Genomic DNA, 15,828 nt, shown 5'->3' with positions numbered 1-15,828 from the left:
AGAGCTTTGGGCACTGAATGTTAGTAGTGACACAGACCAATGTTATAGACAAGAGAAGGAGAAAACTAAACCTTTTTGCCACACATCAAAGTCTCAGTCTTTCTAAAATATCTAGGGTCAATGTAGAGTCTCTTCCTGTGACATGGTGCAATGTGCACAGTGGCTCTGATGCTTGACCCACAGCCTCTGTAGGCACTGAGTGGTATAGAGGGCTTTGCATTAGCCAGCACATCATAGGTGAATTTCAGCTGTCATGTATATAATCTTGTATGAGTAGGCTTTCCAAAGATGCTTAACTGACATAGGGGTCATGGGACTTCTGCCCCTCAGTAACTTAGGGAATTTTGACAGGTTTCAGAGTAGCTGCCATGTTAGGCTGTATTCGCAAAAAGAATAGGAGGACTTGTGGCACCTTAGAGGCTAACCAATTTATTTGGGCGTAAGCTTTCGTGAGCTACAGCTCACTTCATCAGATGCATACAGTGGAAATTCCGATGAAGTGAGCTGCAGCTCACGAAAGCTTATGCTCAAATAAATTGGTTAGTCTCTATGGTGCCACAAGTCCTCCTGTTCTTTTTAGGGAATTTTGGAAATCTCACCCTGAGTGTATCTCCCTGCAAAGAGAAGCCCCTCTCCTAATTGATCTATTTTTGTGTTTTTTTTAGAGAAACATGCAGCAGAACTTAGTGTCATTTTCCTTCTTCCTGTATGTAAACCCTTATGTACAAAGTTGTGTCCTTATTATGGTGCCTTTTTCATGTAGGGTCCCCCCCCCCGGTTATAATACAACTTAAAAATAACAGATGTCTCAGACTGAACTTGAGAATTCTAACACTGAAAAGTAACTTGAAATAACATTGAGGAATTTAAAAAATACTGATATTTTGAATAGAAATAGTAGCTAAGCCTTAATTTTAGTTCTGAAAAAGTAATGAAATAAGATGAAGTAACATGAATATCCTCTTTTGGTAAAGATTATGAAGAATTGTGGAGGACATGGTTATGACTATCAAAGAAATAGCAAATGCTCAAATGTTAACAGAAGAAATCACCTTTCCCCCTATTCTTGTAGATTTTTTTTTAGAATAACCCCTATTCCCACAATTCAGTGGAAGATATATAACTGATTTCACTAAGAGCAGGAATAGGTCTTAAATTGGTTGTTTCATATTATAAAAAAAAACCCTGACAGCAATGCTCACACAGTGTTTGTGTAGTTCTGTTTTTTTTAATTTGTAACTTCCAATTTTCTAAGGGTATGTCTACACTACCCACCAGCTTGGCAGAGATTGATCCAGTGGGGGGGAAGGTGTTGATTTATCATGTCTAGTCTAGACATGATAAATAGACTCCTCATGCTCTCCCATTGACTCCTGTACTCCACTGCCATGAGAGGCGCAGGCAGAGTAGACGGGGGAGCAGCAGTAAGTCGCTTTAAGTACGTTGACTTCAGCTACATTATTAATATAGCTGAAGTTGTGTAACTTAGATCGATCCCTGCCCCAGTGTGGAACAGGGCTTAGTGTGTCAGTTTGTACAATGTTGAATCCTGTATATAGAACATGGGTTCAGATAGCTTCATCTCATCTGAAGTGGGTCTTTACCCACGAAAGCTTATGCCCAAATAAATCTGTTAGTCTTTAAGGTGCCACTGGACTTGTTTTTGTGGATACAGACTAACTTGGCTACCCCTCTGATACTCTTCTCATCTTTGTTTATCTGGTTGGTTTTAGGGTGGAGAAGATCTGTGGCACCTATAGAAGAAGGTAAAGTTAATGTTCAGATCTCACCTCATGTGAAAATGTGGCACCTTTTCCTTCCTTCACTGTAGGAGGGAGTTTGGACCTGATATTTCAAGGGATTTCTCACCAGCATCCTACATTTTAAAGGACATCATAAGGTTGTAACTCTTCTGCCAGGTGGTGTTGGCAGCAATAAGGGTCAGGTTCAATATCTAGGGGATCCTCTTAAGAGCACGCAGAACCGATTTGAGCCCCTATAACCTGAGAAAACTAAACACTACCCCAGGTGCTCTAAGAGGTGATACTTCTCACTTGCAAGCACTGAGTCAGTGTCCTAGAGCCCAGGCTTCAGTCTGAGCCTACACAGCAATGAGAGAGCCTTGCAGCCTGAGCCCGGTGAGCCCAAGTTGGCTGGCATGGGCCAGCCACAGGTTTTTCCTCTGCAGAGTAGACATATCCTCAGAGCCAGTACTTCCCTGCACACAAGCACTTAGTCTGTAACAAAAGAAAAATTAAAAGGGAAAAGGAACTGAGCATTAATTTGGGAAACCACCACAACCACATTACAAATCATGTAAACATAAGCAAACACCCACCCCACAGTGCTTTGGGAAGTGTCCTTTGCTTCAATTTCCTACCTTGGTGCAAAAGTCCAACAAATGAATGTCCCTTTAACATGCCACTCCCCTTTCCATGCACTGCACCCCACTCACCATTGGTTGTCCTTGGTCAGCAAAGACCCAGAGTTCAGAGGTGCATTCACATGGGTTCACCTCCCACCCCTGAAAGAGGAGGAGGAAGGCATCAAGCAATGTCTCCACTGCTGCTGGGTGCCTCTGCAGCTGGTTCACTGCCGCTGCAGTAGTTTGCCTCAGCTCGCCTCCACTTTCTCTGCTGCTTGCTGCCCGCTTTTGCCATGCCCTGTTCGGAGATTCCAGCACTTAACCCAGCTCCTAGTGATTTCACTGGGTAGCAGGGAATCTCAGTACTTGTACAACCTCTGCCTTGTCTTTCACTGCAACACTGTCCCCCCTCCTGGTCTAAGGCTTAGCCCCTAGGGCTTCTTATGGGTGATTCACCTTTGATAATCCCTGAACAGAAACAATGGGCTCTCAGTTGAATCTAGTCAGCAGTTCTGGAATATTGGTGGGCATAGGTGGCAGGTATAATACCATGGACGCTAGGTGCCCTGTTGCAGGATTTGGAAGGTTTCCACAGTGGGGAGTTTTTGCTCATTACTATGGGCCGTGCATGTTCTGGGACAGCAGAGGAGATGATCTCCAGGGAGATTACTGATGAACATGAGGAGGTTAAAAGTGCTACTCAGCTTCCCAACTGCCCCAGAACCTGCATGGGGCACATCAAAACTCAGGCTCTTCAGAAAGAGACAAGCACTTTTCCCACAGGGTGGCTTGGGGTCTCAGGAGGGAAGGTGTGGCTAAGGGGGGCTCAGGCCACCCCAGGACTCCTTTGGCTGTGTGGGGAGGGGGGTCCTCAGGGCTCCAGCTGCCAGTGGGCCTCAAGCAGAAGGGGTGGGGGGCCTCCACCTGCTTCCCATGCCAGTTTGGCAAGGATCAAATGGTATCTAGGACTCTATGCAGTCACAGACCGGCACAGCCTCTTCTCCACTCCTGTCTCTTTCTCTGGGATTTGATGTCCCTACTCTTTGCTTAGCAAGGGAGGTCTAGTTTAGGGTGATCTTCCCCTCACTCAGGGCATGCCAAGTACAGCTCTGCTGCCCTTTCCTCACACAATGAGGATAACATTACCCCTGCCTTTGGCACTGAAGTGAACAGTAACCCAAAACAAGACAAAATGGATCACTTTGGCAAAGGAGCTCTATGGCCTGAGCATCTAGGCAGAGTTGGTGGGTCTGCTTCTGAAATCTTTCCCCCAGTTTGTGACTAGATGTCAGGTGAGGGATCATGCAAACCATGCTCACAGGGAGAAGCAGGTTTTGTGGCTGTCCCGCACAAAAATGCAGTGAATCCAGATGTTGCATCTGCTTCTCCTCTGCCTGGGCACTGCCCCCTCCAGTGCTTCCCACCCGATCAGCAGAGCAGGGTGAGGGGAAAAGGGGGGAAAGGGGGGGAAGTGAGACTCTCCCTTGACACTATGCAAATATGAAGGCCCACTGCCTCTGTTCCTCTTGCTTCTACCGCCTCCTGAATCTTCTTCCACTCAGTGCCTGGGAAGATGGCTGTGGGGAATGAGCCCTGGTCTGTGGAGGAGGGGCAGATGGAGCTATGTCAGTCCCACCACAATTTCCCTGTACCACACAGAGCCCCCACTGCCCAGCACACACAGATCTCCCCCACCCCCACTGCCCAGTACCCTTCCTCACAGCCCCACCACCACAACTACACAGTGACTCATACAGACCTCCCCCACTGCCCAGCATCTCCCGCCCCCCCTGCCCCCCAGACCCACTCCCCCACATCCTGCCCCCAGGCCCTGCTGAGTCAGCACAGAGCAGGGACAGTGGAAGCTCAGGAGCACAGAGTGGCCACATCCCCTGGGGCCCCACACAGCCCTATCCACCTGGTGCTGATGGTGCTCATGGTGGAGGAGGCGTTTCCTTGCATGGACTGGGGAGGGGAGGCAGCCTCCAACTTCACCAGCCCACCACTTCCGCAGAGCAGCAGGGAGAGGACCCCGTCCCCGGGGGGATCCCAAAGAGGATGGTTATTGGCCCAGAGTGACAGCAGCTGAGGGCTCCTCTCTACCCCCAGTGGCAGTCTGCCAGTGACAGCAGCACAGAGGAGCCTTCAGCTGGCCCCCAGCCAAAAGGGGCAAGCAGTGGTCAGCAGGGAGAGGCCAGGGCACAGAGAAAAGCCCTGGCCAGCCAAGAGGAGTGAGCAATGGGGCAGGGGAGGAGCCAGGGTTAGAGCCAAGCCAGCTGCTCCAGGTGCAGAGCACATGGAGCAGGCTGGGCCCCTTTTGAGTGTGGGCCCAGCACCACACTGTAAACCTGGTACTGCCACAGAGACCCCCTCCAGCCCCAAACCTGAGCTGCATAAAGCCCTTTGGGGAATGGTGGGGAGACACTGGGGGAAGGGAGCAAAACTCAGGCAAAAATAGAGTAAATTAAAAGGGGAACACATACAGAGGAATGGATAGGAAAAGTGGTGGGAAGCTGTCACTATGCCCAGCCATGATGCAAGGAGAGAGATGGGTGGGAGAATGAGACCTAACAAAATAAAATAATAAAGTTGAAGCAAAGCCTTAGACTCTGTTCCCTTCCCAGGCTGGTTGCATCTAGCACTGGGGAAGCCATACACAGCCCTCTGTGTTCCCTTCCTCCTTCTGTTCCTCCCCTCCCACTGATGTAACCCCCACCTTGAACTCCCTTTCCATCACATCCAATATGGTTTTCTGTCACTGGTCTCTACCCCTCCCCACTCAGGGGATATCTGTCTTTTTCCTGTTATTCTTGGCCTTGCCCTGCTCTCCTTGGCAGCTCTTGGACTTCCCTTGTTCTCTGGTGGAGTGGGGGTACAAGAGGGGAGTTTTCTTTGCCCATAGGGACTGAATGTTTTTCCTACATGGACTCTGGAGGAATCAGTGATACTGCTCTGTCCTCTGTAGAGCACCCCAGAGTTCATCTAATGGTCCCTCCTCTAACTGGAGATGGGAATCAATCTGACCCAAAACGACAGCACTGAGCACAGACAGGAGCAGTCCTGGATATATTACAGGCAGCTGGGGAGCTGCTGTGATCAGAACTCTAATCAGGTTCCCTTTCTCCTTTTTCAACTCACCATAATGCCAGCTTCTCTCTCCCTTGATCAAGCCAACACTTCAACTTCCCTACATTCACTATGACCCTCTTCTTACTTACTTCCAACAGCCACTGAACCACCATCCTCCCACAGCTATAGACACACCCCATTTCCCCCCTCAGCACTTCTGTTAAATCTCCTAATGTAGGGAGATACATTGTTCACCTTTTCTGCAAAGAGCTGTGGACCATTATTTACACATTTGCTGTGTTCTGAAGATTATGGGAATTGTGCCTGCTGCTGAACAATACAGTCTGGGGCACGTCAAACCTTGGTAGCCAGAGTCCCATTGCTATCAGGAAAGGAGCAGATCCAAGTCATGTTATGTTCCTGAAGATGTGTCAAAGGGGAAGAAAAATAACAATCCTGCACAGAGGCAGCTGGGATTCAATGAGATTTAAGATGGGAGCATAGGTGGCAGGCCCCCCCACCACCAGAGAAGCCCTGACCCATCTACTCCAGCTTCCCCAAGGTACTGGCCAGCCTGAGCTCTGGACTGCTGGCCAGCCACAATGTCGGCCCCAGCACTGGTCCAAGCCGCTAGCCCCTGGGCTCAGCTGCTGGCCTGACCCCAAGGCCAGCCGCAGTTGCCCAGGGAAGACCCAGACCCCTAGGACAGACCCAGACCCCAGCAGGCCTGAGGTACAGGCCACCAACTGGAGCTGAGCCCCTGCTCACCACTGAATTCAGGGTAGAGGGGGAGGGAGGCAAGGCCTTTGGGCAGAACATGGGTGGGGTCACAGCCTGGGTTAGGGGAGGCTTAGCCTGCCCTGGTCTTCCATACCCACCACCCATGATGGGGAGGGGCTCTGCAGGGGAAGATCATAGGTTCAGCAGACAGTTTCCATAATACTCTTCTGAGCTCCCCTATGATACCAAAGTCTCTAGTCCTGTCCCTGGGGAGAGGTGGGGGCAGGAGGGGAAATATTCTAGTCAGACCTGGCCCATCTGATCCTCTCACCCTGTCACTGACCCCTCCCTGCCAGTGTGGGGCTCTCCCCCACACTGTGCTGAGATCTCAGAGCAGTTGGGTAAATTCTGGAGGAAGGAGATTCCCTGAGTCACTCCCCAGCTGGGGCAGATTCTGTCACTGACACCATCAAACCCTCCCCCAGGGCTGAGCTCTGCCCCTCACTCTGATTCTCTCTCCTCAGCAAATGTGACTCTGGATCCAGACACGGCTCATCCCCAACTCGTCCTGTCGGAGAATGGGAAAAGTGTGAGATGGGGAGACAGAGCAGGATCTGCCCAACAACCCTGAGAGATTTGATTCTAGGGCCTGTGTGCTGGGCTGTGAGGGATTCACCTCGGGGAGACATTGCTGGGAGGTGGAGGTGGGGGATGGGGAATTCTGGGCTGTGGGGGTGGCCAGAGAGTCTGTGAGGAGGAAGGGCGAGATCAGCTGTTGCCCTGAGGATGGGATTTGGGCTGTGGAGCGGCACGAAGATCGGTGCCAGGTTCTCACCACCCCTGAAAGCCCCCTGCTGAGCCGGACCCCCAGCAGGATCCGGGTTTGTCTGGACTGTGAGTGGGGCCAGGTGACATTTATCGATGCTGGTGACGAAGCCCCGATCTTCACTTTCCTGCCAGCCTCATTCAAGGGGGAGAGAATCCGACCCTGGTTCTGGGTGTGGGGCACAGACACCCAGCTGAGCCTGTGTCCCTATGACATGGGTGGCGGGGAGAGAGAATATCCCACTAGGGAACCTGAAGTCAGCCTCTCTAGCCTTATAGACCCCACTCACTGACCATGGAGGTCTCCCATCTACCCAGCTCCTGGTGCCACGCCTCACCTCTATGACCCCTGGAAGCCCCCACCCTCCCTGCAGCACCTCAGGGAGGGGGAGGGAGGAAGAACCCCTGAGGCTGCAGGAGGAGCAGAGGGGCCCTGTGGGGCAGAAGTGGGGGAAGAACTAACAGCTGCGCTGGGGACAGGCAGAGACAGCATGAATCAGTCAGGGTTTGGGGAGAAGCAGCAGCAGGGAGCTGTTTGTACAGATCTGTGGATTAGATCTCATGGGGTCTCCCAGCCAGAGCTCCTGCAGCTCACCTTCCCCTGTAACTACTGGAGAACTGGCAACACTAGCTGTCACACCCACAGGGGATGGGCAGGGAGAGTCCTAAAATCAGAATATAGCCTGGTTTATATATTGTTTTGATCCCTCATGTTTTGGAGGGTCAATTTCATGATTTTTGGTTGTGACTCATGATTTAAGTTCTGGGGTTGGCAACATGGGGGCAGGGACAAGAGGCTGAACCAGAAGAACAGAGAAAAAAGGAAGGGATAGAGTAAAACAAAATAAACAGTCCTGGAGAAAGGGTGAAAATTAAATATAAAAACAATGAAAGGAACACTCTGAAGAAGGGAAAGGAACCAGAGGCAGAGAGAAAGGAAGCGATAAACTCAGGGGAAGAATGGAAAACATGAGGGGGAATGATCTGTGACAGGGATCAGAGGAGAGTGGAAGAGACAGGGAAATAAACAGGGATGGTAAATGAGGGCTAGAAAAATGGTGAGTAAAAATGAACAGTATAACAGAAGGGAGAAAAAGGGAACACAAGGACAGATTTATAAAACATCACTGAAGGTGATACTATCACTCATTAATTTCATATGTTACATCCTTGACTTTGTTGCCATTTTAGTGTCATTAAAAATAACTGTTCTTAAAACCTGTGGATCTCTTTTCCATTGCTGTGAGTACTGAAGCTGCTTCTCAGCTCTTTCACTCTGACAGGTATTGACAATAAATAAAGCTCAGGGGAAGGGGTGTGTGGCAGGGCCAACACCCCTGCCCCAAAGGGCAATAAGGTGAAGGGGTTATCAGCACCTCACCACTCCCACATTTGAGTGCTCACCTCCTTGAGGTAGGCACAACTCAGCCTAATGGCCTGTCTGCACACAGTCACTGCTTTCAGTCAGGTCAATGCAGCCCAATGGCTAAAGTCCCTGGGAATCACCACCTCGGCAGTGCAATGCAGCCCAATGGCCAGAGTCCATTGGATTCCCATGCTGGGCCTGCCTGCTCCTGGGGGGAGGGGGACCCAGGCCCTCCCTCTCCACCAAGTCCCAACCCAGGGCCCTAGGGGTGACAAGTTCCCCTTGCACCAGCTCAGCAGGGTTCCACCCAGAACACACCAAGCCCCAGTGTGGCTTTAACACTGTTTCCTTCTAAAGTTCCCGAGTCACTTCCTACCATAAATTCTGGGTCCTCCACATCTGGGGGTCCTCCAGTCTGCTCCCCTTCTATGAAATACTCCATCTGGGCATCAGGGCACACCCCAGTCTCACTGACTTCCAAGTCTTGGAGCAAAGGCTGTTCCTCTTCAGGAGCTAGCAAGGGGCTTCCTTCCCCTCCAGCAGTCAGCCCAGACTGAGCAGCTCTGCAGGCCTTTATACCAGTTCTCCAGCTGGAGCATGCCCAGAAGAGCCTCAGGGGCGTGGCTTCCTCTGCTAGGAAGGAAGGGTTAACCCCTGCCGTACTAGTGCGGGGCCAATCCGCCCCATCACAAGGTGGCATAAGGGTGGCGTCTCCGCGAGAAGGGTTTTGTGAAGGCAGGGGCCTGGGGAGAAGGGGTGGCAATGGGGGCTGGGCCATGGTTCGAACACCGGTGGCCACCTAGGGTGACCAGATGTCCCGATTTTATAGGGACAGTCCTGATATTCGGAGCTTTTTCTCATATGGGCACCTGTTACCCCCCACACCTTGCCCTGATTTTTCATACTTGCTGTCTGGTCACCCTGTGGCCACCCTACTTTTAGTGAGCGTCTGTTGCTCCTGGTGTCTTCACCAGACCTGTTGCAGCGGCACCACTGCATTGGTACAGCTGCCCCGCTGCAGCGCTGTGCGTGTAAACATGCCATAAATCTGGACTGCTTGGGGGTGCCTACCTCCGCAGGTCAATCCAGGAATGGGAGCCCACCGCCCCAGGTGTTTCCTGTGGGAATGAGTTAGGCTCCTGCTGCGCTGCACACAACATGGGTGCGGGGGGAGGTGCTGCTACACACATTATAACTTTTAGCCCAGTGGTTCGCACACCTCACTGGGATGAGTGAGACCCAGGTTCAATGCCCCCTTCTTGGGCAGGGGGAGAGAAAGGATTTGAACAGGTGTTTTGCATTTGCTAGGTGGGTGCTCCAGCCACTGAACAATGATACAGCATGAGACCTGGCCCAGCACACAACCACCCAGAAGTGTTCCTCCTTGTTCTGGCTGGGGGACAGGAGTTTTTGTTCTTACATAGGAAATTGCCAGCAGCATCTCCCTAACTTCCCTCAGCTGAACTCTGCACCCGCTGAGACTCTGACCATTATCTTCAATGGTTGTGGTGACAGGATTCTAACTTTAAAGTGCTCTGATCTATCTATCTCTTGTAAGACAGTTCTGGGCAGATCCTCAGCTGGTGTAAAGTTTCACAGCTCCACAGCGCTGCTGAGATGTGCCCCAGGAAGTTTCCAGTGCATTGAATGTCACCTCTTCCCCAACAGAAATGCATTAAACTATATCAAGCACAAGGGCTAGAACTGCATAAAGAAGAGCTGTAACTTCAGAAGAAGCATTATCCAGTGGTAACCGGAGACTGGAGACCCAGGTTATATTCTCTGTTCTGGCAAACTTTCTCTGTGGCCTCAGGCAAGTCACTGCATTTCTCTGTACCATAGCCCCCACCTGTGAAAAGTCTCCATCTGACCCCATTAATGTACTGCCCACTGGTAAAGGAACAGCAAGCACATGGGCTGTTGTGAGTCAGAGATTCAATAACCTGCGGTGATGGCTTAGACCAGGAGAGCACTGTGTTTGCTGGCCAATCAGAACTTAGAACCAACTAACGCTGTTTGGTCCTGGTTAGACTCTGAGAACAGAGATGGGTTGGGCTTTTACCTTTAGACCTTACAACAATAAAGTCACTGGCTTCACCAGAAATTCCAGTGTAGCAGGACAAAGGTTGTTTATAACTGAAGTAATTAAAAGGCGAGTTTCCATGTGGAGGATGAGATAGAAAATACAATGATTATTATGGCAGCTATTGAGCAGTTCTCAAGGAGCAGGAAGCAGAGCCTCTTCAAAATTCTCATTTCCTTCAGCCAGACTGGGGCACTTGGAAATCTGAGCCTGCTGCCACCAACACTGACACACTAGGAGGGCTTCTTTGGGAGAGGATCCGTATCTCCAAACCATAATGCGGGTGTGGTAGGGTCTGAAATCACACAGCATTCCTGTTCCCTTTCTACTTTCCCTTTCTATCTTGGTGAAGGCATCAAGACAGACACATTTCACTTCAGTGTCCAACAAAGAATAAATACCATTTTCTTAGAAATATGCAAGGAAAGACTGGAATTCATCTCTCTGTCTCTGTAATGTGTTATTAAGAATTAATTTTGCAGCCTCATAACCGAAATAGTCACTGGCAATGTAAGAGAACTAGAGGAGAATGGATGAGAATTTTAGAAAACCTTGGAATATCAGAGAGATCTTAAAATTCTTCCAAAACTTATTCCCAGGATTTATCAGGTAGGTGAAATCTGTCACTTGAATACGATCTCCCTTATTCTTTGATATTTCCTAGCATTTATTCCTGACCTTGGGTGAATTACTAACTGCAAAATGATCCAGTAATCCCAGGATAAATGTGTCTTACTTTGAATATAAACTTTGCTTTTGAACTATATATTCAAAATTATACATGAGCTATTTTCCCCTCTCCTTTCATTGTAATTTAACACCAAACTATTGTGATTATTTCATTTACGAATGTATTGATTTCCTTTTATATTTTATTCAATAAAACTGGACCTGATCCTGCTCTCAATGCATTCAAAGGGAGATTTGTTATGAATTAACTTATTGTATATTTCTGTTTTATAAAGTAAGTTACAAACTCTTGCAAATCCAACTTTATGGGAAGCGTCTTTCTCTCTTGTTCCTGTTACTTGATAATTCTGTTTATGGGACTGAATCATTTTGTCTCTGATATGTTGAAAGAAAAGAAATGGGTTAAAACCCCCCCCAATAATCTTTCTGTCTCACACGCACAGTGTTTCTCATTCCTTAAAAATTTTTCTCCGTTGATGGAATTACTACCAGTTTTTACACTGATCTGACTTCTTTTTTAATGTGGATTTTTGAATGGATGTTCTAACTTTGTAATATGAAAGAGTTCACTTAACAATGTATTTATTCCTTTTTATTTAATGAGTCCTCGTTAATGTCTGACTTTAATGTTAATCAGTGTGTTATGCTCATTATGAGGAGTTTTCTTCCTCTTCCTTCCTATTGTCTAGATCAAGTGACAGTGAAGAAGATGAAGATTCTCTCATTCTGCCACAGCTCCAGAACCAGCTCCCCTCTGCCTGGGTTTACTGTTTTCTTCCTTATTTGTTATGTTCACAGGATGGAATCAGGTAGGAATCTGCCCTGTGTCTGCTGTTTCTTAGAGGATTTATTTAGGCCCCTGAAGTGTCTGAACAACATGCTCCACTCACTGGAACTACTCCCAGTGTGTAAACTTAACCACACAGCAAGATCAGCACCTTCATTAGCCATTCTTTGCTCTGATTGTGTTACTGCTGCTGGGCTATTTCATTTCCTCATGAACTAGTGCACACGTCTCTCTCTTCACACAGGCATTTTAAAGAGATTGTCAAGGATGCCCAAAGCATTGGATAGACGCTTATTGAAGAGTTTAATAATAACAATAAATAATAATAATAAAATAAATAAATTGACTTAGTGGGTTTCACATGTAAAAAAGATCAGAGCCATAGTCTGAGACTCCCATGTGCCCAAAAACATAAGAATCAAAATATATTGATGTCACATGACTTTTTTTTATTGGGCCTGTTAGCTAATATGTTAGACGTAGTATACACCACGTTATTAGGTATTATGGGCACGGTAGTCCTATAATGTACTATGCCCTTCCCACAATTCTCTTCACTGATATCAAGTATCCCATCAAACTTGACAAAGCTGAAGGTAGTGTTCACCGTGGAAAATAGGAAGTCTATCAAAGCCAAGATACACGACTGGTGTGTCCTAGCACTGGTTGGGAAGTACCTCCACACCTGCCTGGTATGGAAAGTGGTGTCCAAAAGAGAGATAAGGAAGGTAAAAAACAACAAGTTAAGGAACTGGTGGGTTGGATCTTGGGTGATGTATAAAGTGTTTTCTCACTTGTGAATAGCCCTAGTATAAATATAAGTGCGTTGGGTGTATTTTTGAAGCACGCCTTATGTGTAAGGTGAACCTGCTGCAGAATAAGAATTGCTTCCCAGGACAGTATGTTTGTCTCCTTTTCGTAGTGCACTGTTTTGTCTTTAGCCAATAATTTTGGCTAAGTTTGGTTATTTGGTCTCTTGATCATATGAAGCACTGAACCATAATAATCCAACAATTGGCTCTAGCAATAGGGCTATATCTCAGAAACACCACTGTGAAAGAACACCATATCTGGCCCACTAACCCTACCCTTATTCCTGGTGAGGCCCAGCAAATTTCATGGCAATGTCAGTAAGCGTGTCAATTTGAGAACACTCAGAAAAATGGGCTCTTAAATAGTCTCAACTATACACCAAAAATGTCCATTGCCATTTCTCTGCCTCAGTTTCTCTGATGTATGACTTTGCCAGGGACTGAACACACCCGTCTTCAGCTTCCCACCCCGTGTCAGCACTGTGTGCCTGTGCCATGCACTGAACCTACCAATTCTCTGCTCCCCACTCTCTGTCCAGTGCTTTGTGCCTGGGCCATGCACCGAGGCTTAGTGTTCTTATAACACAGTCGCAGTCCCGCTGCCCATGAGCGCTGCTCTCACTTAAGCATTTAGGATGAAATGTTCCATGCAGGGTGTCTGCTTCTGGCTGAACTTTTTGGAAAGTTTGTATAAAATGGAATCTGTTGGATGTGTCCTTCATATCAAATTCCCACTTTCCTCTGAGCTGCTTTTCTTGTTCTTGCCCTGGTGCATTTTCCAGCAAAGTTCACAGTGATTGGATCCCGTGACCCTGTCACTGCCATCCTGGGTCAGGAAACTGTGTTACCCTGTCACCTGTCCCCCCGGATGAGTGCTGCAAATATGGAGGTGAGATGGTTCCGCTCCGAGTTTGCATCCTTTGTGCACCTGTATCATGATGGGAAGGATCAGTATGAAGGGCAGATGCCAGAGTATCAGAGAAGAACAGAGCTTTTGAAAGCCGGACTCACAGATGGAAATATTCCCTTGAGGATTCTCAATATCAGACTCTCTGATGAAGGAGAATACCATTGCTTTGTTCAAGATGATACTTTTTACGAAGAAACTGTATTGGAACTGCGGGTAGCAGGTCAGTGGCTTGTGTCCGTTTTAGCTTTGTGTGGTCTGCAGAGTTTATTCTATCCTGTTACAACAACAAGTGTGACTCCCTGCTTGTGAAATATTTTACAATAATGCACTTTATGTAAATTTCAGCAAACACCCACTTTTATACTTGGGAGAATATGCTAGAAACTTTCCTGACATGTTATTAAAAACACTTTCAGGATGATCCAGGCACTTTCTTGCCCAAAGGAAATTCTTGATTGACTCCCAAAGGGGTCTTTAGTGAAGAGTGAAAGGACTTCTGGACACAGTTGCTCTGCAGTCATTTCTAGGATGTGTGGGTATGATGGGACTGACCAACTTTTATGGCCTTCTTATGGATTCACTGTTGGTTGTTACTTAGGGGTGTAGTGAAAATCAAATGCAGCCTTCTTATTTGCTGAGACTGTATAATGGTGGTGCTGGGGAGGGGAAACTATGTATTTACTACTTTTAGACAAGACTGAGTATTTCTCCCCTGCTGCTCTGACACTAACCATGACACCAGTTAGATTTTTTTTAAAAAAATAAACATATCTATCCAATGCACTCATGATCAGATTTTCAAAAAGTTCAGATCTAATTCAAGTATCTAAATGAAGTTGTCATATATCCAAACATGCTCAGCACTCAGTTGCTCCTGTGTCGAGACAACAATATCTCCCATTGACTCAGAGGAATTATTGTAAATATTTGTTCACATTTTTGTGTGTCCATGAGCTCTGGGATTTCAGACATTCCAGTATTCATTTATCCCTTCTACTGACTACCCACATGAATTAGTGCATTCTCATGTGAGTAAGGGATCCCCAAACTGTCCCTCATCCCTTCTGCTTATGGAATTAGCACCTTTATGTATTTTCCCCTTAGGTCTGGGCTCTGCTCCTCTCATCTCTGTTGAGGGTCAACAAGATAAAGGGATCCAAGTGGTTTGTCGATCAGCTGGTTGGTACCCAGAGCCTGAGGTGCTGTGGAGAGATCTCAGTGGGCGACATTACCATCACTCTCTGAAACAACATCCCGAGGGTATAAGAACCTGTTTGAAACAGAAACTGCGATCATTGTAACAGAACATTCAAACCAAAACTTGTCCTGTTGCATCAGGAACACCCTTCTCAATCAAGAAAAGGAATCAGCTGTTTACATAGCAGGTCAGTCACCATCCAAACCCCACACTGAACTCACCACCACTAGAAACAAAACAAAACATAGGAAGAAAAGAACTGAAACATCTGTGGTGGATATTTCATAATCCACATACAAACACAGAAGATGGGAGGCTGGTGCCTTTATGGGGTCACAGTTTAGGCAACTTGATTCCCTTAATTGTGAGTATCAGACAATCAGTAACCAGACAATCAAGGTTTTGGATTTCATATAAATTTAATGTTAAGTCTAACTTTCCTGAAATTCTAGCACACACGCACAAACACAGACACACACACACCCCTCCCACACAAAAACTTGCAACATTTTTTAGAAGAAACTTTCACTCAATCCACTGACAGTGTGTGTTCCTGTAACCTTAAATGTGGTAAATTTTGTACTCTGGCTTGATTGTGATCTGTAGAGCCCTGCAAATCCGTAGATAGCCACTTTATATACACAGATATCCTCATTCGCAGATGCGGATATCCGTGGATCATTTTGGGAGATCACAGATTGGATGCGGATACGAATTTTGTATCCACGCAGAGCTCTAGTGATCTGTTTGCTTCATCAACTCAGTCTTCATTACTTGTGTGAAATGTCACGTAAGTCATGTGACGTTGATTTTACTGACGTTCAATGGGACTTGTGCTCCTTAAGTCACTTTGGTCCGGATCCACAGAGGGACTCATGATTTTGTCTACACACAAAAGATGCACTGATTAACTAGTTAAGCGATGCCACTTTCTTGTCTGAACACTCTTGTATAAGTTTCAGAGTGACCTAAATAGATTTAGTTTCAGTCAATTCCTTACTGA

The 15,828-nt window shown here is 47.3% G+C and overlaps 1 protein-coding gene across 1 annotated transcript in view; it reads left to right on the top strand.

Moving 5' to 3' along the window:
* LOC102936186 (butyrophilin-like protein 2) overlaps positions 1-15,828 on the top strand; it is a 1,677,894-nt gene that overhangs the window by 19,538 nt on the left and 1,642,528 nt on the right. Inside the window, 4 exon segments of the mRNA XM_043528084.1 lie at positions 11,808-11,927; positions 13,500-13,847; positions 14,732-14,851; positions 14,854-15,012. Of these exon segments, the coding sequence (XP_043384019.1) occupies positions 11,808-11,927; positions 13,500-13,847; positions 14,732-14,851; positions 14,854-15,012 (747 nt within the window).

The sequence above is a fragment of the Chelonia mydas genome, chromosome 14, assembly GCF_015237465.2.
Source record: "Chelonia mydas isolate rCheMyd1 chromosome 14, rCheMyd1.pri.v2, whole genome shotgun sequence".
Lineage (NCBI taxonomy): Eukaryota > Metazoa > Chordata > Testudines > Cheloniidae > Chelonia > Chelonia mydas.
Note: the sequence above shows the minus strand (reverse complement) of the source record. Positions and strands in the feature narration are given on the sequence as shown.